The sequence below is a fragment of the Scyliorhinus torazame genome, chromosome 12, assembly GCF_047496885.1.
Source record: "Scyliorhinus torazame isolate Kashiwa2021f chromosome 12, sScyTor2.1, whole genome shotgun sequence".
Lineage (NCBI taxonomy): Eukaryota > Metazoa > Chordata > Chondrichthyes > Carcharhiniformes > Scyliorhinidae > Scyliorhinus > Scyliorhinus torazame.
This window is the reverse complement of record NC_092718.1, coordinates 193937253-193960352: the sequence shown is the minus strand read 5'-3', so window position 1 is coordinate 193960352 and position 23100 is coordinate 193937253. Positions and strand designations below refer to the sequence as shown.

Here is a 23100-nt window from a genome sequence, read left to right as displayed (position 1 = left end):
TCACTCTGTCCATGTGGAGTTTGCACATTCTCCCCGTGTCTGCGTGGGTTTCACCCCCACAACCGAAAGATGTGCAGGTTAGGTGGATTGGCCACGCTAAATTGCCCCTCAATTAGAAAGAAAAATAATTGGGCACCCTAAATTAAAAAAAAAAAGGTTTCAAGCCACAGAATAAGAGAATGTCACAGAACACTCTTTTATGGAACAATCCCATTTGCCCCACACCCTCGCTTTTAACCCATATTCCCACAATTATTTTCTCTTCCCAAGTCTTTATCCAGTTCTCTTTTGAAGGCTTCCAATAAATCTGTATCCATCGGCAATGCATTCCAAACCCTAACCACATGTTATGTTAGTTTCTCCACAGGTCACCTCTGGTTCTTTTGCCAATCAGCTTAAATCTATGCCCTCTGGTTATTGAGTGTTCAGCCATTGGAAACTATTTCTGTTTCTTTGCTCTACTCAATACACTATTATTTTAAACACCTCATCCAATTTGATTTGATTTGATTGGATTTGATTTGATTTATTGTCACATATACCGAAGTGCAGTGAAAAGTATTTTTCTGCGGCCGAGGAACGTACACAGTACGTACATAGTAGATACAAGAATAATCAACAGAGAACATTGACAAATGGTACATCGACAAAACAGTGATTGGTTACAGTGCGGAACAAGGGGCTAAACAAAGAAAACAAAGCAAATACATGAGCAAGAGCAGCATAGGGTGTCGTGAATAGTGTTCTTACAGGGGACAGATCAGTCCGAGGGGGAGCCGTTGAGGAGTCTTGTAGCTGTGAGGAAGATGTCCTATGTCTTGATGTGCGAGCCTTCAGACTTCGGTACCTTCTGCCTGATGGAAGGCAGAAATCTCCTCTTGGCCTTCTGAACTGTAAGAAGAATGACCCCAACTTCTCCAGCCTATCCACATATCTGTGATCCTTTAGCCCTGAAATACTCTGGTCAATCTCTTCTGTACCTTCCACAAAGCCTTTACTTCCTAACTGAAGTGTGGTACCCAAATTGGCCGCAATACTCCAATTAAGGCAGAAATAGAGCGTTGCGTGGGTTTTATTATAACTTCCTGTTTTTTTGTTGTACCTGTGCTATTTTTGAAGCCAAATATCTCATTTTCTTTAGTAACTGCTTTTCTGTCCTGCCACCCTGAAAGATTTGCATACAAACACCCTCTCTCTCTACTTGCACCTCCTCTAAGGTTGTACCTCCTCTAAGGTTGTATCATTTGTCATGTTGTTATCATGATTTAAATGCAACAATCACGTGTGTGTGTTCCGCTCAAATCGGATGGGGTGACGCACTTCCCTTCTAGTGATGTCATGCTGCAGCCCCTTAAAGGCACATTACAACAACATTTAGGGTTAACTCTCTTTGCTCTTCCTTCCAAAATCATCTTCTAGTTTTTAATGTTGAGCATCATCTGCCAAGTTTCCATTCATTTCAGCAGTCTGTCAGTAGCGTTTCCTCGTAACTGGGAAAAGTTACAGATGTAACGGGTTTCATACAAGTATACGGCGGGAAGAAAGGAACAAAAAAGGGCTATGATGGGATGGAAGGCAGTGATCTCTAAATCTAATCCAGAAATTAGGTGCCAGCCTTGGCTTCCTGTTACCATTTACACCTCTCTCAATCAGAAGGTGATAGATTCATACCCCATTCTATAGACTGCAGAACATAATCTAGGCCACCATTTGAGAGCAATAGTGAGGAGGGCCAACACTGAGAGAGAGAGAGAAAAATTACAACTCTGAATGGGCAACTCCGTGTGCAACAGCTTGTTAATGCAGTAAAGACCATCAGTTTAATCCTCTCACGAGAGAGAAAAGTCTGGCCATTTTCTTAATCGATTGTCATTGATAAGCAACATCACAGCTGTTATTATAATGAAATGAAAATTGAAAGATTACGTGAGGTTAAAGTTATTCCATAACATGATGGCGTGTGTGTGCGCGCGGGCGTGTGCTTTGCGGCTAATAACTTAAGATGTCACCTGCTCACATAGCAGCCACTTTCAGCAGGGGATGGATAAATCAAAAAGATCAACTTTGCCTTCAAGTCATTTTTTTAAACTACTACACTGCCAATGAATTGCCAGTAAAATTCCAACCTGTACTTTTTATCTGGTTCCTTGACCACTCTTTTGGATGGCAAATGTGCCAGTATTTCTTGCCAGTGAGAGGTATTTCTGCACTCGTTAATTACAGAATTGAAATTAGTGCAATGTTATGAAGATTGAAAGAAATAATATTGTGCAAACAGGAGTGACGATAAATGGTCAACAGCTGGAAGAGGTGCCACAATTTAAATACCTGGGAAACACCTTGTCAGGAGGTGGTTGCCATTTTACCATTTGCTAAAGAAATCAGAATAACAATAGGAATGCTTTCCCCCAACATAGAGAATTGCTCAACAGTGCTAACCACTGTGCTACTGTGCCGCCCACATGTACTTAACTGTTGCTACCGAGCTCTACACGACTGACCTAAGTTGTAGGTCATTGGTGGGCAGTACTGTACTCAGTCCCAGATTAGCCTTTAATCTACTGAATCTTTTTACTGTCATAATATCCACTCATGCATATAATGAGATGCAGACAGGCAGTGATTGACACACAGGATAACCAATGAACACACACGACACAGAACAACCAATCACCAGACAGGACACTACCACTATAAAAAACACAAGGTATTCAGACTCGCCCTCTTCTCACAGAATATAGCTACAGAGATAGTCAGAGTGCACAAGGCCGTGAGCACCTTCTCCATGTGACAGAGAGCTAGTCTGGTCAAGCCAGTCAGAGGTTATCAGTTTAGATTAATAGAGCGTCAACCCACAGCAGATTATGTACAGCAACCAGCAGGTTCAATAAAACAGTGTTGGACCAGGAAGCCTGTTTATAGTCTCACTGCATCCAGTTGCAGTCAATCTTAAACCAACTCAGATAACACATCATTTACGATACCTCACCCCAAGTCTCAGTTTGATTAAAGTCTTGTCTTGTCATAAGGCTTGACGCACGTAACTTTGGCGTTGCAACTGTAACTGTTCTAACTCCAAACTACTTTGGGATGAACATTACAGCATTAACAGCATGCGCCAACAGAGTTCATGCCACCTCGACTTCTTCCTTCTAGCCTTTGAAATCAGGGTATGAGGCAGTGTGGAGATCTTGGGCGAGATTCTCCAAGCCCGCGCCGGGTCGGAGAATCGCCGGGGACGAGGGAAATTCCCGTCACGCCGCTCCGACGCCGGTAGGCAATTCTCCGGCGACCGGAGAATTGGCAGCAATCGCGCCCGCGCGGTCTCCGCGGCGCCGGTTGGGGGCCGCTGAGAAAGGCCTCTGCGGCAATACTCCGCGGGCAATCGGCCGAAGTTCTGCCGAGTCCCGCCGGCGTGGTTCCAACCTGGTACCACTCGGCGGTAGCTCGGACCCGCGGCCGCGTGGACGTCCTGGTGGGGGGGGCAGGGGATCTGACTCTGGGGAGGGCCTCCATGGGGTCCAGGCCCACGATCGGGGGCTTCCAATCGGCGGGCGCCCGCGATCTGGAGGGGGCCGACCTCCTTCCATGCAGGCCCGCTGTAGGTCTCCGACGGTGCGGAGACGGCCACCATGCACATGCGCCGGCGTGGAGACGGCCGACACATGCATACGCGGACCCACGCCGGCCGTGCAGGGCCGCCTTTTGGCACCAGAGCAGCGCGCAGCACTCCGGCACCATGCTGGCCCCCTGAAGACCACTGAATTGCTGGGCCAGGAGGCCCGTTGATGCCAGCGTACACCACTCCAGTGTTTATGCCAGTATCAACACTTGGCATGGATTGCGGAGAATCCCGGCCCTTGTGTTCCACCATGTCTCGTTTGACATCCGGTAGGGAGTGGTATGATCTATGGGCAGTTTATCTTGATGGTGGATCGTTGGTTGGAGATGGGTGCCAGCATGGCGTCATGCACTTTATTCCATTGGCGAGTGTCATGCCACACCTGTTCGGTTGGGACTCATGAGTGGCGGTCATTTATTTTGGGGAGTGGCATCAATCTGGCTGTCAGTTGCGTCCCTTCTTCGTTTTGTGTTTTTTACGGCATCTGGAAGCCTTCTGCGGGGTGAGGGGCAGCGTTCCTGTGGATGGAAGAAGAATGTAGAGGCAGTTTACCTTTGTTAGCATCGGGCTGCACCTGGTTCCAGTGGACTCTGTGGTTTCGTCACACTGGCTGGTTGTTCCTGGGGCAGTTGGTAGGTCGTCATCTTAACCGATTGCACCCTGATATCTGATAGAGGCTGTGATTCCTCTGGAAGTCGTTCTGGCTCTAGCGTCACCTTCTCTGGGGTTGCTGCGGTAACCTCCTGCACGGTAGGTTAGTCCGGCCCTTGGTTCAGTTTAGGGACCTGAAAAAGATAACAGATCTGCTCCAAAAATAGGGAAGTGAGGTTATAAACAGAGTCAGCATTGGGTTACTGCTTTGTAGTTGGGCTATTGGGAGGATGAGTTTCTGGTTCCATTGGGACTCTGGTTGTCTTCACATCTTCTGCCAGTTGAAGCAGGTGAAGAGCTGTTCAGATGTCTCTACGAAGGAGTGAAGAGGGTTGATTTTGCACAAGATAAATAACTTTTGTGATGGGTTTGTCATCATACCTCAATGGCTCTTGAATCGTTCCAATGACTGTGGTGATCTGTATATCTGTGTATATTAAGCAAGGGGTCACTGTAGATGCAATACAACTGAGCAATCACTAGAGGGAGCACGGGAGGTTTAAAAACACACGAACAGGAGTTCAGGACACACTTCACAGGAACGGGAGCTGGTAGCAAGACACAGACAGGCAGCTCAGATGTAACTTAAAATTAAGCACTGAAGAGAAAACAAACTTACAATAATGCATCTACTTCAACTTCAAGGCTACAAGTGTTATTAAGTCACAAGGAACAACACATCAGATGTTTCTACGAAGGAGTGAAGAGGGCTGATTTTGCACAAGGTAAATAACTTTTGTGATGGGTTTGTCATCATACCTCAATGGCTCTTGAATCGTTCCAATGACTGGGAGTTGGACTCCCCCCGCGCCATAGAATGGGGTGCCCGTGGTTCAGACTCCGTGGCCTCGGAGCCACAGTTCATCATTTGATAAGGTGGTCACTCCGGCACCAGAACCAAACTGGATGATGGCCGTTTGCTAAGATGCCTGTATTCCAGAACAAGGAGACGCATTGTCTGATGTCGCCCTGGAAGAAAAGCTGTGTGTCTTCTGGGTCAGTAGCCTTGACTTCATGGATGGCTCTTAGACTGTCAGCGCTGTGCGGAGGGCGTGACTGGTATAGCCTGCTGAAGTGCTCCTGTCTGTGACTATGGAAGCGTTTAACAGCACTGGCCGTACATTGGTCCCAGTGGTGCACTTGGCCCCGCAGTGTTGGCACAGTCATTTGGCAGGGTGGTTGGGGTTGGCTTACTTTGGCTCAGACGTTCTCTGTGCGTCTGTGGCCGGATATGGATGCGCCGTCTGTCCCATGAAGTGCTCTCGCCTCTAAGAATAGTCCAATGTTGGTCTCGCAGCTCTGAAAGCCTGATTAGCTGCACATCCTGAATGAGAATGAGGTCTTCCTTGACTTGGAGAAGGTCGAAGAGCGAATCATCCAGGATTCTTTCTGGACTGAGTTTGATTACAGATCACCCTATTCGCATCTTCTTGCCATGCGGTCGAAGTCATTGATAAAGGAATCGACATGTGTCACAGGCAGCTGGGCTCTCCTGTTAAATTTGGCATGTTCCAAGATATTGTTGGGTCACAGGTTCAAAAAGAAGTCAAAAGATTTTAAAACATCTTCAAAAGTTGCAGATGGGCTGCACAGTGGCCCAGTGGTTAGCACTGTTGCCTCATAGTGCCAATCCCAGCCCCGGGTCACTGTCCGTGTGGAGTTTGCACATTCTCACCGTGTCTGCGTGGGTCTCACCCCCACAACCCAAAAGGTGTGCAGGGTAGGTGGATTGGTCAGGCTAAAAGATTGTCCCTTAATTTTAAAAAAATTGCAGATTATTCGCCGATATTTTGCCTGACGATGATATCATCTGCAATCAGCCTAATTGACTTAAGTACCTTGCTGATTGTTCTGCCTCAGATTTTTTAATTTCATCCTACGCCAATGCTATATCTGAGGAACCTGTTTCACCAGTAACTCAAGCGGTGAGATTGGTGCAGGCTGTGGGTAAGGTACATTGGGGATGGCAGTGAAGAATTGTGACCCATGGCTGAAAATTTTAAGGCGTGTGCGTGCGTGACTTTAAGCGATCAGAAGACTTCGGGGAGAAGATTTGTGCGCGCATTTTCGACTTCTGGTGAAACTTTTAAAATGTCAACAACGGGCCGGGAAGAGGAAGAAGCTGCAAAATGGCCGTGCCTCGAATCGCAGCTGTGGACCAGTAAAATGGTGTTGGCCGGCCGCGGGTCGGGTCTGAGTTAGGAGGTTAGGATCTCACTGGCTGGGAGACCGAAAACTTTGCAAGTCACTGGGCTTTTGTTTGAACAGGGGGTTTCTGCGTGTTCAATGATATCGCTTTCTTTTGTTGCGTTCCGGGGGCCACATGGAGGGGGCACCAAGTCGTAGGTGGAGTGTGCAATGAACGTGCAACTGCGTTTTCAGCCTGATGGATTTTTAGAAGCAATAGTTCACAGGGCTGGCTTTCTTGGGACATTAAAAGAGTTGTACCTCACCCTGCAGGCTGCTGGCTGAAAGCTCTGCTTTGTTGAAGCTGCTTCCACAGGGATCCAGTGGCGAGTTTAGCTTGAGCTTAACTGCGGCCTATTTTTCTGCTGCCAGCACCTTCTGTCTCTGGAACTTTTCAGGTGAATTTCTTTCAGCTCCCTGCTTCTTGATTGCGGATCTTTCAGAGCAGGTATTTGTTCCTGGCCTCCTTTTCTTGGTTTCTTCAGTCATTTTACAGAGGGTGTGGATTTTGAGCTCCAGCTGCCATCACGTTTTGTTGAGCTATCGCTACCCATGAATTGTACTGCTTAGACACCATAAACCAGTCTTCTAGAAGTAACCAGGAGGTCTGTATTAACATTACTGAACTATTTACAGTAGAGGGTACAGGTATTGAGAAGACTCTATGGTATGTCCTTGTGTGTTGCTACTTTGCTCTACACTGCTGACCTATGCTCTAGGTCATGTGCCTTCTTAGATCACCAATGGGCAACACTGTGCTCAGTTCCTGGTGTTTCCCTTTTAAGGCCGAGATGAGGAGGAATGTCTTCTCTCAGAGAGTAGTGTATCTGTGGAATCTTTTACTACATGGGGGTGTAGAGGCTGGGTTGTTAAGTATGTTCAAGGCTGAGATAGGGCAGCATGGTAGCGCAGTAGTTAGCTCTGCTGCATCACGGCACTGAGGACCAAGGTTCGATCCTGGCCCCGGGTCACCCGCCGTGTGGTGCTTGCACATTCTCCCCCTGTTTGCCTGGGTCTTCCCCCCACAACTCAAAAGTTGTGCAGGGTAGTTGGATTGGCCACGCTAAATTACCCCTTAATTGGAAAAAGAAGAATTAGGTACTATAAATGTATTTGTTTCATGTTCAAGGCTGAGATAGACAGGTTTTTAATCAGTGAGGGAATCAAGAGTTATGGGGATAAGGTGGGAGAGTGGCTTTGAGGATCATCACATCAGATCAGTCATGATCTCACTGAATGGCAGAGCAGACTCGATGGGCGAATGGCCCACTCATGCTCCTGTGTCTTATGGCTTAATCCTTGATGTGCTGAATAACTCCACTCCAGAAGGAAGATTAGAGAGATGTAAACCAAGAGGGAGAAAGAGAATGACTATGTTAGACAACGTGAAATTGAAAATTGGAAACTTTTACAAGCAACAGAAGAGGAATGTGCAAAACCGCCATGCATGGAGAACAGAGGATTTGCCTTAGGTGCATGACTCTGCCTGTTAGTACCATGGCTTTGTCTGACAGCCCTGCCACAAAAAGTGAAAGATTTACATCCCAGTTTTAAAGTAATACTTTCAGACACAAATTCTTAGTAATCTTGTGACCCATTCCCGGTTTTATGGGTTCTGTTTTGCTCATGACCCCAGCAGCAATGTACTCAACGATGAATATGAAACCCAATTCAGTTCAAAATTGGGCTTGCTTCAAAACTTGAGTATAAATTTGGGTCGGATCATGTGATTTATATTTGCACCCAGCCTCTATCTTTAAGGGAAAGTGCCCACTGGGCACGTGCGGTGCCACATTTGCCATTGTCAAGTTAATCACATCAGCTCAGGCTCACTTTGATTGGGACACATTCCGGGCAGGTAGGGACCTTGGAGATACCTTCCCGATTTCACCCACAGGGTGATTTACAGATGGGAGGCATGCTCGTCAGTCTCTACCAAAGGGGGGCTGTCATTCTGGGGACAGATTTACAAAGTGCCTCGGGGGAAGGGTGGATTGTTGTAGTGGCGGAAAGAGGCAGCTGATGAGCTGTCTCCAAGAAACGATGTTCTTTGTTACGATCAGATGAGGAGGGGTCAAATGGCTCCCCTGCTATCCCTCTCCTCGTTTAACCGAAGCAGAGTTTTTGTGAAAAGGCTATTTTTTTTTCGTAATCTTTATTGTCACAGTAGCAGCAGTGTGTACCATTCCAAGACGTACGACAGGAACTCAATCTGGCTCCTTAGGCAGCACCTTCCAAACCCACGACCACTACCATCTAGAAAGACAAGGGCAGAATATACATGGGAACACCACCACCTACCTGGAAGCTTCCCTCCAAGTCACTCAGCACCCTGATTTGGAAATATATCACCGTTCCTTCATTGTCGCTGGGTCAAAATCCTAGAACTCCCTCCCTAATAGCACACTGGGTGTTATCCTTGCGAATCTGTGCATATATATAAAGGTATAGTTGTGGGTGAAGGAGTATTGTAATATAGTTCATCTGTTCTTGTCTAATTTAAAAAATTTTTTTAAATACATTTAGAGTACCCAATTTTCTTTTCCAATTAAGGGCCAATTTTAGCGTGCCAATTCACCTACCCTGCACATCGTTTTTGGATTGTGGGGGGTGAGACCCACACAGACACGGGGAGAATGTGCAAACTCCCCACACACCGTGACCTGGGGCCAGGATCGAACCCGGATCCTCAGAGCCGTGAGGCAGCAGTGCTAACCACTGTGCCACCGTGCCGCCCATTTGTCCTTGTTTAATAAATGGGTTTTTTTGTTTAAAGTTCATCAGCGGACTCCTGGGACTCTGTTCAGTAGCCACCCTCCACATTTCTGAACCAATAATAAAAGTTAGGGTCTACCTGGCCAGATTCCACCCTGGGATCCGACTTGTCCAATAGTAACAGCAGCTGGGATCGTAACAAATTGAATACAAGAGTAGAGAGGTTATGTTTCAGATATGTACGGCATTGGCGAGACCACATCTGTAGTACTGTGGAGAATACTGATCTGCTTGTTTGTTTGTTTTTAATTTATTCTCCTTTTTCACATTTTCTCCCATATTTACACCCATCAACAATAAACAATAATCAGCAAGATATGTCAATCCCCATAATAACAACGATCCCATCCGCCCACCAACCCCCAAACCTCAGCCCACATGTTTACATAAACAAACAACAAAAAGGAATCAGGGATTACCCATAGTCACCCTTAATCTACACAGCCCCCCCTCCCCCCCCCCCCCCCCCCCCCCCCCGCCAACTCATGTTCGATGTTATCCAGTTCTTGAAAGTGCATAATAAATAGTGCCCATGAATTGTAGAACCCCTCCGAGCTTCACCTCAGTTCGAACTAAACCTTCTCAAGGGTCAAGTATTCCAACAGGTCCCCCCGCCACGCCAGGGCACTGGGTGGAGAGGCTGCTCTCCATCCCAGCAGGATCCGCCTTCGGGCGATGAACGAGGCGAAGGCTATGATATCTGCCTCCGCTCCCGTTTCCAACCCTGGCTGGTCCAACACCCCGAATATGGCCTCCTGGGGGCACGGGTCCAGTTTCACACACACCACCTTGGAAATTACCCAAAACACCTCCTTCCAGTACTCCCCTAGCTTTGGACAGGACCAAAACATATGAACGTGATTCGCAGGCCCCCCGCAACGCTCACACACATCCTCTACTCATTCAAAAAATCGGCTCATCTTCGTCCTCGTGAGGTGTGCTCTATATACCACCTTCAGCTGTATCAGCCCCAACCTCGCACATGAGGTGGAGGCATTCACTCTCCCGAGCACCTCACACCAGACCCCCTCCTCTATAACCTCTCCCAGCTCTTCCTCCCACTTTGCTTTGATTCGTTCCAGTGGTGCCTTATCCTCTTCCAGAATAGCTCCGTACACCACTGACACTGCCCCCTTCTCCAGTCCCCCTGTCGTCAACACCTCCTCCAGCAATGTGGAGGCCGGTTCCTCTGGGAAGCTCTGTATCTCCTTCCTGACAAAATCCCGAACCTGCATGTATCTAAACACTTCTCCCTGCTCCAGCCCATACTTCGCTTCCAGCTCCCTCAATCCTGCAAACCGACCCCGAAGAAACAAATCTTTTAGTGTCTTAATCCCCTTCTCTTCCCATTTCCGTCCCATTTCCGAAAACTTCCATCCCACCTCCCTGGCTCAAATCTGTGGTTCCCCCGAATCGGCATTTCCCTTGACCCTAAACCATCCCGAAGTGTTGCCGAAACTGCCTCCAGATTTTCAATGAATCTATTATTACTGGACTCCCTGAATATTTCCCCAGAGCTATCGGGAGCGGCGCTGTTGCAAGTGCCTTCAGCCCCGACCACCTGCACAAACTCTCCTCCATTCTGACCCACTGAGAATCCACCCCTCTGACCCAGCTCCGCACTTTCTCCACATTCGCCGCCCAGTAGTAGTACAACAAGTTCGGGAGACCCAAACCCCCTGCCTGCCTCCCCCTCTGTAGCAGCACCTTTCTCACTCTGGCCACCTTCCCTCCCCATATGAATGAGGTAATCCTTCCCTCAATCCCCCTGAAAAAAGTCTTTGGCAGGAAAATCGGTAGGCATTGAAAAATAAACAGGAATCGCGGCAACACATTCATTTTAACCGCCTGTACCCGACCTGCTAGTGACAGAGGAAGGCCGTCCCACCTTGCCAGATCGGCTTTCACTCTCCCCACCAAACTAGTGATGTTGTACCTACGAAGCCTCCCCCACTCCCGGGCAACCTGCACCCCCAGATACCTAAAATGAGTCCCTGCTCTACGGAATGGCAGCCCCCCCACCCCTGCCCCCACACCCGGCCGAGACACCACAAAGTACTCACTCTTGTCCAGGTTCAACTTGTACCCCAAGAAAGACCCAAATACCCGCAGTAGCTCCAATATTCCTCCTATCGACGCACTCGGCTCCGACACATACAGCAGCAAGTCGTCGGCATATAAGGACACCCTATGCTCTATCCCCCCCACCCCGGCACTATTCCTTTCCATGCTCCCGAACTTCTCAATGCGATGGCCAACGGCTCAATCACAAGTGCAAACAGCAGGGGGGACATAGGACATCCCTGTCCAGTCCCACGGTGGAGAGAGAAATATCTCGAACTGATATTATTTGTGCGGACACGCTCCTTCGGTTCCTTATATAATAGCTTTACCCAGTTCACAAACCTTGGTCCAATCCCAAACCACTCCAGCACTGCCATCAGGTACCCCCATTCTACCCGATCAAACGCCTTCTCGGCGTCCAATGCCACAACTACCTCTGTTTCCTTTCTTTCCCGCCGGTGCCATAACAACGTTCAAAACCCTCCTAATGTTCGAAAACAGCTGCCTCCCTTTCACGAACCCTGTCTGATCCTCCCCTATCACCTTCGGAAGGCACTCCTCCAGCCTACCCGCCAGTACCTTCGCCAACACTTTTACGCCCACATTCAGAAGTGATATGGGCCGATATGACCCACACTCCGTCGGATCCTTATCTTTTTTTAGTAACAGGGAAATCGATGCCTGCCCCAAGGTTTGCGGCAACACCCCCTTCCCTATCGCCTCCTCAAACATCCCCACCATCAGGGGTGCCAGATCTCCTTGTTCAAAGGAAGATGTAAATGCCTTTGAAGCAGTTCATAGAAGGTTTACTAGAATTTTGTCTGGAATTGGTAGTTTGTCTTATGAGGAATGGCAGGATAGGCTAGGAGTATCTGCTGGAGTTTAGAAGAGTAAGAGGTGACTTGATTGAAACATATAAGATCCTGAGGGGTCTTGGCAGGTTGGATATGGGAAGGATGTTTCCTCTTGTGGGAGAATGTGCCCTGATCTTATTGAATAGCAAAGCAGGCTCAAGGGGATAAGTGGCCTACTGCTACTCCTAATTCGCATGAACACTTAGAAAGGGTGAGAGTACTAGATTTTAATAATAAACTACAACCTCTTCCAGACATTGTCAGTTAAATTATTCACTTTTACACTGTGCCCACTGACATTCCTGTTCACTTGAAGTGGAATATTATCATATTACAGAAATTACTATTTAACATACATGCTATATCTCCAGATAAAAGTGGCATTGGCTGGCAAAGCCACAACTTGTGAAGTGAACCAATGCCTATCCAGCCTTCACATATACAAATATGTTGTTTGAACTGAGGGCCTTCTTTTGGTTTCTGCAACCTGTCTGGTCAGTCTATCCAGTCTCATGTCCAAATTTGTTTTTGGACCCCTAGTCTTCCTCTGTGAACCTCTCCCACTGTCGCCATTGACACAGTTTATTCATTGTCATTTCCTCAATTTTTAGCCCTCGCGCAGTTTTTTCCCCATCATGCCCTGCAACAGTTATCTAAACTGCAAATCTGAAAATCAAATGGCAAAATGCCTCCATCGTCAGCTCATTCTAACACATTCTCAAAGGATACGCAGAGTAGCTACATCACTACAAATGAGAATTTGTACACTCAATAGTCTATGAGACTATTTATATTGCTCTTTCTATATTACGTGCTTAGATTGGTTCTTAAACAACATAATTTACAGCATGTGCAGTTCTAGCCAAGGAAGTGTACTAAAATATATTTTCTTTCTATTTTACTACAACTGAAAATATCTTCGGTGTTAATTTTTGCAGCGGAGATGTTTGAGCCTTGTCACAACCCCGGAGTGCCTGACAATGGTTACCAGACCACCGAGAAGAAATTGTACCAAGCAGGAGAGGCCTTGAGGTTTGCCTGTTATGATGGCTATGAATTAATTGGGGAAGCCAGCATCAAGTGCATTCCGGGACACCCCTCAGAGTGGAGCAACCCACCTCCATTCTGCAAAGGTAAAACTTGCCACACCCGATAGAGAAAGCTACCAAGTCTTGCTTCTTTTAAGTATTGGTTTTATGGGAAAAGGCTGCTTTGTCAAAAATGTTAAGAACACTTTATTCACTTCGAGTGAGTTTGTTTTTGTATTGACTATGTGCGTTTCATGCATGTGTACTCAGCTAAAGTTTTATCCTACCCTCATTTGTGAAACCATTAGCAATAATAATCCCTGATGATTCAGTCCAATTTAATTCATTTTACTGCACTTGACTAGATATGGGCCTGCCTTTAATGTCCCAAGTGTAACTGACAGTTTTTCAGGCTAGGAGGATGGACAGAATCCTGTGTTCCATCATTCAAAGTGCTGATGTTTCATGTTTGTTAAACCATTGGACCATCAAACAAGTACTTGGTGTGAACAGGGGATCAGAGTCAAATCCATTTCTTTAATATCTTTTTTTTCCTACTTTCTACGGGATGTGGGCATCGCTGACTAGGCCAGCATTTATTTCCTATCCCTAATTGCCCTTGAGAAGGTGGTGGTGAGCTGCCTTCTTAAACCGCTGCCGTCCCCGAGGTGTAGGTACACCCACAGTGCTGTTAGGGACGGATTTCCAGGATTTTGACACAGCGACATTGAAGGAACAGCCAATATATTTCCAAGTCAGGAGAGTGAGTGACTTGGAGGGAAACTTCCAGGTGGTGGTTTCCCAACTATCTGCTGCCGTTGTCCTTCCAGATGGTAATGGTTGTGGATTTGGAAGATGCTGCCTGACGAGTCTTGGTAAGTTCCTGCAGTGCATCTTGTAGATGGTACACACTACTGCTACTGTGGCGTCAGTGGTGGAGGGGGGGACTGAATGTTTGTGGAAGGGGCACTAATCAAGTGGGCTGTTTTGTCCTGGATGGTGTTAAGCTTCTTAAGGGTTGGAACTGCAGTCATCCAGGCAAGTGGAGAGTATTCCATCACACTCCTAACTTGTGCCTTGGTAGACAATCTTTGGGGTGTCAGGCTGTGAGCTGCTCACTGCAGAATTCCTAGCCTATATTGTAGCCACAGTACTTCTATGGCTAGTCCAGTTCAGTATCTGATTAGCGGTAACCTCCAGGATGTTGATTGTGTGGGATTCAGCAATGGTAATGTCATTGAATGTCAAGGGACAATAGTTAGATTCACTCTTGTAGGATATGGTCACTGCCTGGCACTCATGGAATCATAGAATTTACAGAGCAGAAGGAGGCCATTCGACCCATCGAGTCTGCACCGGCCCTTGGAAAGAGCACCCTACTGAAGCCCACACCGCCACCCTATCCTTGTAACCCAGTAACCCCACCTAACCTTTTTGGACATGAAGGGCAATCTAGCATGGCCAATCCACCTAACCTGCACATCTTTGGACTGTGGGAGGAAACCGGAGCACTCAGAGGAAACCCACGCAGACTCGGGGAGAACGTGCAGACTCCGCACAGACAGTGCCCCAAGCCGGGAATCGAACCCAGTTCCCTGGTGCTCAGAAGCAACAGTGCTACCACTGTGCTACGTGCCACCCCAAATGTTACTTGCCACTTGTCTGCCCAAGCCTGGATATTTTCACGGTATTGCTGCATTTGGGGATACATTGCTTTATTATCTGACGAGTTGCGAATGGTGTTGAACATTGTGCAGTCCTCTGTGAACACCCCCATTTCTGACCATATATTGGAGGTAGGCCATGGATGAAAGCAGCTGAAAATGGTTGAGCCCAGGACATAGAAATTAAAATATAGCCCTTAAATATCCCCCCAAAAACCCTGTAGTTCATGTTACAAAACAGATTTGGATTTCGTCAATTCTTATGTACCAAGGAGTCTAATTACACATGGACAGAATCACAGCTGGGCAAAGTCTAAAACCCTGAAAAAAATCCCAGAATCTGATTCACAAAACTGGAATTTGACTTCAATCACGGTTCTGCTGACACGACTTAAAATGGCATCTATCTGGTTTTCATTTCAGTTACTTTTGACAAGTACTTCAACGAACGTAGACTGGAAGGTAAGAGCATATGTTTGACCCTTAATGCCCTCAAGGATGAGTAGTAACAACTGATTTGACCTTAGCCCCCCCAACTCTCCAAGAGCGACTTAAATTCATTGGATACTGCTCTGAAAGAAATACCCCATCAAAAAAGCATTAATTTGTTCTATAAATATCTTTTCACTCAGTAATGTTTTAATTGAGTACCAGCATTTGCAAGTTTAGATCTTAGGTTAAAGTTTCAGGGTCACAATGTGGTGATATTGATTCTGCTGCTGAAATAGACAGACTCCCAGGGCGTCATTCTCCGACCCCCCAGCGGGGTCGGAGAATGGCCGTTGGGCCCGCCGTGAAATCCCGCCCCCTGCCGGTTGCCGAAGTCTCCGAAGGGAGAAAAGTCGGCGGGGCGTTATGTCGCCGCTGCCGACGGAGAATGTCACGGGTCTGCGCAAGGCAGCCGATTTTCGGCCTGCCGATATTCTCCCTTCCGGATGGGCCGAAGTCCCGTCGACGTGATGACCGTTCACGTCGACGTGAATCAAACCTCCTTTTCATCGGCGTGACCCTGTGCTCCAGGCTCACGCCGACCAGCGTGGAGGTGAGTGACGGCCTGGGGGGTTGGCTCTGGGCAGGCAATGGCGTGGCCGCAGTCTGAATGCGTGAGGAGAGGTGTGTCTCGGCTTGTGTGTGTGTGTGTGCGGCGGGGGGGGCGATGGTTAGAGTAGGCTGGGCTCCAGGGGAGTGCCGGGAGGGGGTCCGTGCCGGGGAGGTGGATGGGGGGTCCGTGCCGGGGTGGAGGTTGGGGGGGGGTCCGTGCCGTGCCGGGGTGGAGGTTGGGGGGGTCCGTGCCGGGGTGGAGGTTGGGGGGGGGTCCGTGCCGGGGTGGAGGTTGGGGGGGGTCTGTGCCGGGGTGGAGGTTGGGGGGGGGTCCGTGCTGGGGGTGGTGGAGGTTGGGGGGGGTCCGTGCCGTGCCGGGGTGGAGGTTGGGGGGGGGTCCGTGCTGGGGTGGAGGTTGGGGGGGGGGGGGTCCGTGCGGGGTGGAGGTTGGGGGGGGGTCCGTGCCGGGGTGGAGGTTGGGGGGGGGTCCGTGCTGTGCCGGGGTGGAGGTTGGGGGGGGGTCCGTGCCGGGGTGAAGGTTGGGGGTGGGTCCGTGCCGGGGAGGAGGTTGGGGGGGGGGGTCCGTGCCGGGGTGGAGGTTGGGGGGGGGTCCGTGCCGGGGTGGAGGTTGGGGGGGTGTCCGTGCTGGGGTGGAGGTTGGGGGGGGGGGGGGGGGGGTGGTCCGTGCCGGGGTGGAGGTTGGGGGGGGTCCGTGCCGGGGTGGAGGTTGGGGGGGGGGGGGGGTCCGTGCCGGGGTGGAGGTTGGGGGGGTTCCGTGCTGGGGGTGGAGGTTAGGGGGGGGGTCCGTGCCGGGGTGGAGGTTGGGGGGGGGTCTGTGCCGGGGTGGAGGTTAGGGGGGGGGGGTCCGTGCCGGGGTGGAGGTTGGGGGGGGGTCCGTGCCGGGGTGGAGGTTGGGGGGGGGTCCGTGCCGGGTTGGAGGTTGGGGGGTCCATGCTGGGGTGGAGGTTGGGGGGTCCGTCCGTGCCGGGGTGGAGGTTTGGGGGGGTGTCCGTGCTGGGGTGGAGGTTGGGGGGGGGGGTGGTCCGTGCCGGGGTGGGAGGTTGGGGGGGGTCCGTGCCGGGGTGGAGGTTGGGGGGGGCCGTGCTGTGGTGGAGGTTGGAGTGTTGAGGGGGGGGGTCCGTGCCGGGGTGGAGGTTTGGGGGGGGGTCCGTGCCGGGGTGGAGGTTGGGGGGGGTCCGTGCCGGGGTGGAGGTTGGGGGGGGGTCCGTGCTGGGGTGGGAGGTTGGGGGGGTCCGTGCCGTGCCGGGGTGGTGGTTGGGGGGGGGGTCCGTGCTGGGGTGGAGGTTGGGGGGGGTTCCGTGCCGGGGGTGGAGGTTGGGGGGGGGGTCCGTGGCCGGGGTGAGGTTGGGGGGTCCGTGCCGTGCCGGGGGGGGTGGAGGTTCGGGGGGGGGTTCCGTGCCGGGGTGAAGGTTCGGGGGGGGGTCCGTGCCGTGCCGGGGTGGAGGTTGGGGGGGGGTCCGTGCCGGGGTGGACGTTGGGGGGGGGGTCCGTGCCGGGGTGTGGAGGTTGGGGGAGGGGTCCGTGCTGGGGTGGAGGTTGGGGGGGGGGTCCGTGCCAGAGTGGAGGTTGGGGGGGGTCCGTGCCGGGGTGGAGGTTGGGGGGGGGGTCCGTGCCGTGCCGGGGTGGAGGTTGGGGGGGGTCCGGGTTGGGGGGGGTGTCCGTGCTGGGGTGGAGGTTGGGGGGGGGTCCGTGCTGGGGTGGAGGTTGGGGGGGTCCGTGCCGTGCCGGGGTGGACGTTGGGGGGGGTCCGTGCTGGGGTGGAGGTTGGGGGGGGGGTCCGTGCCGGGGTGGAGGTTTGGGGGGGGTCGTGCTGTGCCGGGGTGGAGGTTGGGGGGGGGTCCGTGCTGGGGTGGAGGTTGGGGGGGGGGGTCCGTGCCGGGCTGGAGGTTGGGGGGGGGTCCGTGCTGGGGTGGAGGTTGGGGGGAGGGGTCCGTGCCGGGGTGGAGGTTGGGGGGGGGTCCGTGCCGGGGTGGAGGTTGGGGGGGGGTCCGTGCTGGGGTGGAGGTTAGGGGGGGGTCCGTGCCGGGGTGGAGGTTGGGGGGGGGATCCGTGCCGGGGTGGAGGTTGGGGGGGGTCCGTGCCGGGGTGGAGGTTGGGGGGGGGGTCCGTGCTGGGGTGGAGGTTGGGGGGGTCCGTGCCGTGCCGGGGTGGAGGTTGGGGGGGGGTCCGTGCTGGGGTGGAGGTTGGGGGGGGGTTCGTGCCGGGGTGGAGGTTGGGGGGGGGGTCCGTGCCGGGGTGGAGGTTGGGGGGGGTCCGTGCCGTGCCGGGGTGGAGGTTGGGGGGGGGTCCGTGCCGGGGTGGACGTTGGGGGGGGGTCCGTGCCGGGGTGGAGGTTGGGGGAGGGGTCCGTGCTGGGGTGGAGGTTGGGGGGGGGGTCCGTGCCAGAGTGGAGGTTGGGGGGGGTCCGTGCCGGGGGTGGAGGTTGGGGGGGGGGTCCGTGCCGTGCCGGGGTGGAGGTTGGGGGGGGGTCCGGGTTGGGGGGGGTGTCCGTGCCGGGGTGGAGGTCGGGGGGGGGGTCCTTGCTGGGGTGGAGGTTGGGGGGGTCCGTGCCGTGCTGGGGTGTACGTTGGGGGGGGGGTCCGTGCTGGGGGTGGAGGTTGGGGGGGGTCCGTGCCGGGGTGGAGGTTGGGGGGGGGGTCCGTGCTGTGCCGGGGTGGATGTTGGGGGGGGGTCCGTGCCGGGGTGGAGGTTGGGGGGGGGGTCCGTGCTGGGGTGGAGGTTGGGGGGGGGGTCCGTGCCGGGCTGGAGGTTGGGGGGGGGGGTCCGTGCTGGGGTGGAGGTTGGGGGGAGGGGTCCGTGCCGGGGTGGAGGTTGGGGGAGGGGTCCGTGCCGGGGTGGAGGTTGGGGGGGGGGGTCCGTGCTGGGGTGGAGGTTGGGGGACGGGGGGTCCGTGCCGGGGTGGAGGTTGGGGGGGGGTCCGTGCTGGGGTGGAGGTTGGGGGAGGGGTCCTTGCCGGGGTGGAGGTTGGGGGGGGGTCCGTGCTGGGGTGGAGGTTGGGGGGGGGGGGTCCGTGCCGGGCTGGAGGTTGGGGGGGGGTCCGTGCTGGGGTGGAGGTTGGGGGGAGGGGTCCGTGCCGGGGTGGAGGTTGGGGGGGGGTCCGTGCCGGGGGTGGAGGTTGGGGGGGGGGGTCCGTGCTGGGGTGGGAGGTTGGGGGGGGGGTCCATGCCGGCGTGGAGGTTGGGGGGGCGGGGGGGGTCCGTGCCGGGGTGGAGGTTGGGGGGCGGGGGGTCCGTGCCGGGGTGGAGGTTGGGGGGGGGGGTCCGTGCCGGGGTGGAGGTTGGGGGAGGGGTCCGTGCTGGGGTGGAGGTTGGGGGGGGGGGTCCGTGCCAGAGTGGAGGTTGGGGGGGGGTCCGTGCCGGGGTGGAGGTTGGGGGGGGGTCCGTGCCGTGCCGGGGTGGAGGTTGGGGGGGGGTCCGGGTTGGGGGGGGTGTCCGTGCCGGGGTGGAGGTCGGGGGGGGGTCCGTGCTGGGGTGGAGGTTGGGGGGGGTCCGTGCCGTGCTGGGGTGGACGTTTGGGGGGGGGGTCCGTGCTGGGGTGGAGGTTGGGGGGGGGTCCGTGCCGGGGTGGAGGTTGGGGGGGGGGTCCGTGCTGTGCCGGGGTGGAGGTTGGGGGGGGTCCGTGCCGGGGTGGAGGTTGGGGGGGGGTCCGTGCTGGGGTGGAGGTTGGGGGGGGGGTCCGTGCCGGGCTGGAGGTTGGGGGGGGTCCGTGCTGGGGTGGAGGTTGGGGGGAGGGGTCCGTGCCGGGGTGGAGGTTGGGGGGGGGTCCGTGCCGGGGGTGGAGGTTGGGGGGGGGGGGTCCGTTGCTGGGGTGGAGGTTGGGGGGGGGGGTCCATGCCGGCGTGGAGGTTGGGGGGCGGGGGGGTCCGTGCCGGTGTGGGAGGTTGGGGGACGGGGGGTCCGTGCCGGGGTGGAGGTTGGGGGGGGGTCCGTGCTGGGGTGGAGGTTGGGGGGGGGTCCATGCCGAGGAGGGGGGATGGGAGGGCAAGTGAGTTGGTCCACCTGGCCAGGTGCCAGCCTCCAACAGTTGGACCCATGCGGTCCATGCCACCTGGCCTGGGGGGGAGGAGGGGATATGGGCAATGATGACATGTCGTCGTTCCCCCTCCCCCCCCACCAGGCTGTCATGTTTTCAGATAATCCAGCGATGTTGGTCGCCGTAGGTGGCAGCCGCTCATGTCCATGTTGCCCTGGATGAGGAGGAGGAGGAGGAGCGTGCCAGAGAGGCGGCGCAGGCTGCCGCTGAGGGGCAGGCGGCAGCCGCCCAGGCTGGAGGGACACCTGACCAACAGGACGAGGAGGGGGGAGGAGGACGTCGCGACCCCACGGCAACGGAGGCACCCGAGGGCGCCCCGTGTGTACCGGCCCCGGCAGTCATACCAGGACCTCACGGACCGGGAATGCAGGAGGGGGACTCCGGATGAGCCGGGAAACCGTGGCACACATCTGCCACCTGCTGGCACACCTGTCACCGCGTGGCACTGGGTGGGGGACACCCTCTCCCCGTGTCCGTCAAGGTTACGGTGACCCTGAACTTTTATGCAACGGGGTCATTCCAGGCACCGAGTGGGGGACCTGTCTGGCATATCGCAGACTTCGGTGCACCGGTGCATCCGGGCAGTGACAGATGCCCTATATGCCATGGCGCACCGCTACATCCCGCTTCCCCGTGGACCGGGCCAGCCAAGATGCCCGGGCCGTGGGCTTCCTCTGCCGTGGCCGGGTTCCCCATGGTCCAGGGCGCGATCGATGGGATGCACATCGCCGTGCGGCCACCTGCAGATAACAGGGCCGTGTTCACTAATAGGAAGGGGACCTATTCGATGAACGTACAGGTGGTCTGCGACCACCGCATGATGATCCTGCACGTCTGCGCCCGTCACCCAGGCAGTGTACACGACTCATTCGTGTTGTCGCGGTCATCCATCCCCGGCATGTACGAGGGACGCCATCCCCGGCTGAGGGGCTGGTTGCTGGGCGACAGGGGCTACCCATTGCGATCGTGGCTGATGACGCCTATACGGAGGCCCACGCAATGAGGCGGAGAACCGCTACAATGATGCCCATGTAGCGACAAGGGGAGTGGTCGAGAGGTGCTTTGGCGTGCTGAAGATGCGTTTCAGGTGCCTGGACCTCTCTGGGGGGCGCCCTCCAGTATCGGTCAGATAGGGTCGGCCGCATCATTGTGGTGTGCTGCGTCCTGCACAACATAGCCCAGCAGAGGGGCGATGTGCCGCAGGCAGAGGAGGGCGGAGTGGAGGAGCAGCAGGAAGAGGCCCAGTCCTCCCCAGATGAGGGGGATGGGGGCAATGGTCAGGGCAGACGGGGTAGACACAGGCGGGTGGCTGTCCACCGTTACCGGCTGGCCCAGCGGGCACGGGACAGACTGATAGACGTCCGCTTCACTGACTAGATGGGCGTGGGAATCGGGTAGTATGGCCACAGACCGCACACCATGGCAAACAGCCGACCACCCACACCCCCCACCCATCCACCCACCCAGCACCCTCACCCCCCCTCCCCAACCACACCCACCCCACCCGCATGCACACCACCACCCCCCCCCATTGCCGATCCACCTGCGGCACAACGGGCCGGGCTCACACAGTTGCGGGTGGACGCATGTCTATCGCAGGCCATGGAGGATGATGACAACCCGCCCTGCGATGAGCTCCTGGCTCTACATCGTTGGACTATGTCTGACCCATGGCCACAGTACCACCATCCACCCGGACCATCCCTGCATGCGGCTGTGACACTGCAGCGCACGTCCCGTCCTCTGCCCGGGGGATGTTGATGGCGGCCCAGGGGGAAGGGGGCAGACTCACCTGGGGCTGAGGTAAGACCACCCCTCACACACACACTTGCGCTCAACGTACATGACACCCCCGCACACTTTGGACAGAGCACAAAGGCAGCTTCGGTAGGTGTAACATTGACTTTAATAACCAAAGGAGTTCATGCACGTGCCCTAGCCCCTAAAACTCATCTGTGCCCTGCACCCGTGCCAACTGACTCAGTGTCTAATTGTTTGGCCTTACGGGCCCTTTGACTACGTCTACGTGGTTCCCCAGACGGTACAGCAGAACTGGAGGTGGACTCCTGTGATTCCTGCCCTCTGACACTGGATCCCTTTGGCGGCCGTTTCCTGGGGCGTCCTGGCCTAGATGGGCCAGGCTGCGGCCCGGGCGACTGGGATGGCGAGCTGCCAGCCTGTCCTGCCCGTTGCCCACCCGATGCACCTGGGACGGAAGGGGGGGAGTCCGAGGTGTCGCGGGTGTACCGGGACCTCCCCTACAGAGGGGAGCCGGGACGGACCACACCACCTCCTCCTCCCTCGGGGTGCCCGATGGCCCCCCAGGCCTCCACATGGGTGGGGGGATGCGAACGGACTGGCCATCCGACGCCCCCCGACATCTGGCGCTGCCAGTCCTGGAGGGCCCGTGCTGGTATCGACAGGGGGTCTGCAGGTTTTGCAGCCATGGAGCCCAGGGGGTTGGCAAACCCTGTCTGTGACAGTGCGTCACCGGCTCGCACATGGCCACTGGCGCCGATGCCCTCAGCGATTGGCCTGCAGAGACTGGGCCATGGCCTTGCTGAGACTGGGCCATGGCCTGCAGAGACTGGGGCTATGGCGTTGAGCGCCTCTGCCATCTGGCGCTGGCACTGGCTCATGGCCTCCTGTGAGAGGGCAGCCATTTCCTGGGCCACAGACGCCGCCTGCACGGAAGGCCCCAGGCCTCGCAAACGTTCCCCATGTCTGACACCGTCGCACCCATTGCCTCCACCGTCGGACGCCACCCGTGCGGTTGTCGGCCTGGGTGGCACGCATGACCGGCACCAACTCCCAGCTCCTGGACGCGGGTGGACTCCTCCACCTGCGACCGCCGCAAGCCGCCCGTCACCCTCTTCGCTCGTCTCCGGGTCGGTGGTTGCATCGGATCTATGTGTGGGTGTGGTAACTGCAGGAACCCGGGATCCATCTGGGCGGCAGATGTTCGCTTGGGCTGGGCTGACCTCCGACCGCCCCGGTCCCTCTGCTGCTTCTACCTCCACCTGCTGTACCGGGACGGCTGTGTTGTGCGCACCAGTGAGTGTACCAGACGCCTCATCACTAAAGTGCCCAACCGTTGGTGAGTGTTTCTGCGATGGATGGAGGGTGTTGGTGACAGCAGTGGCGTTGTGTCGTGCTCTTCG

General features: G+C 54.8%; 1 protein-coding gene across 4 annotated transcripts in view; it reads left to right on the top strand.

Annotated features, from left to right (window-relative positions):
• sez6b (seizure related 6 homolog b) overlaps positions 1-23100 on the top strand; it is a 1259716-nt gene that overhangs the window by 1191595 nt on the left and 45021 nt on the right. For 3 of the 4 annotated variants that reach the window (XM_072469583.1, XM_072469582.1, XM_072469581.1), the window contains exons 13-14: positions 13092-13286; positions 15269-15307. In XM_072469583.1, coding sequence (XP_072325684.1) covers positions 13092-13286; positions 15269-15307 — 234 coding nt within the window. The remainder of the gene's footprint in view (positions 1-13091; positions 13287-15268; positions 15308-23100) is intronic. The other variant, XM_072469584.1, reaches the window with a different exon arrangement.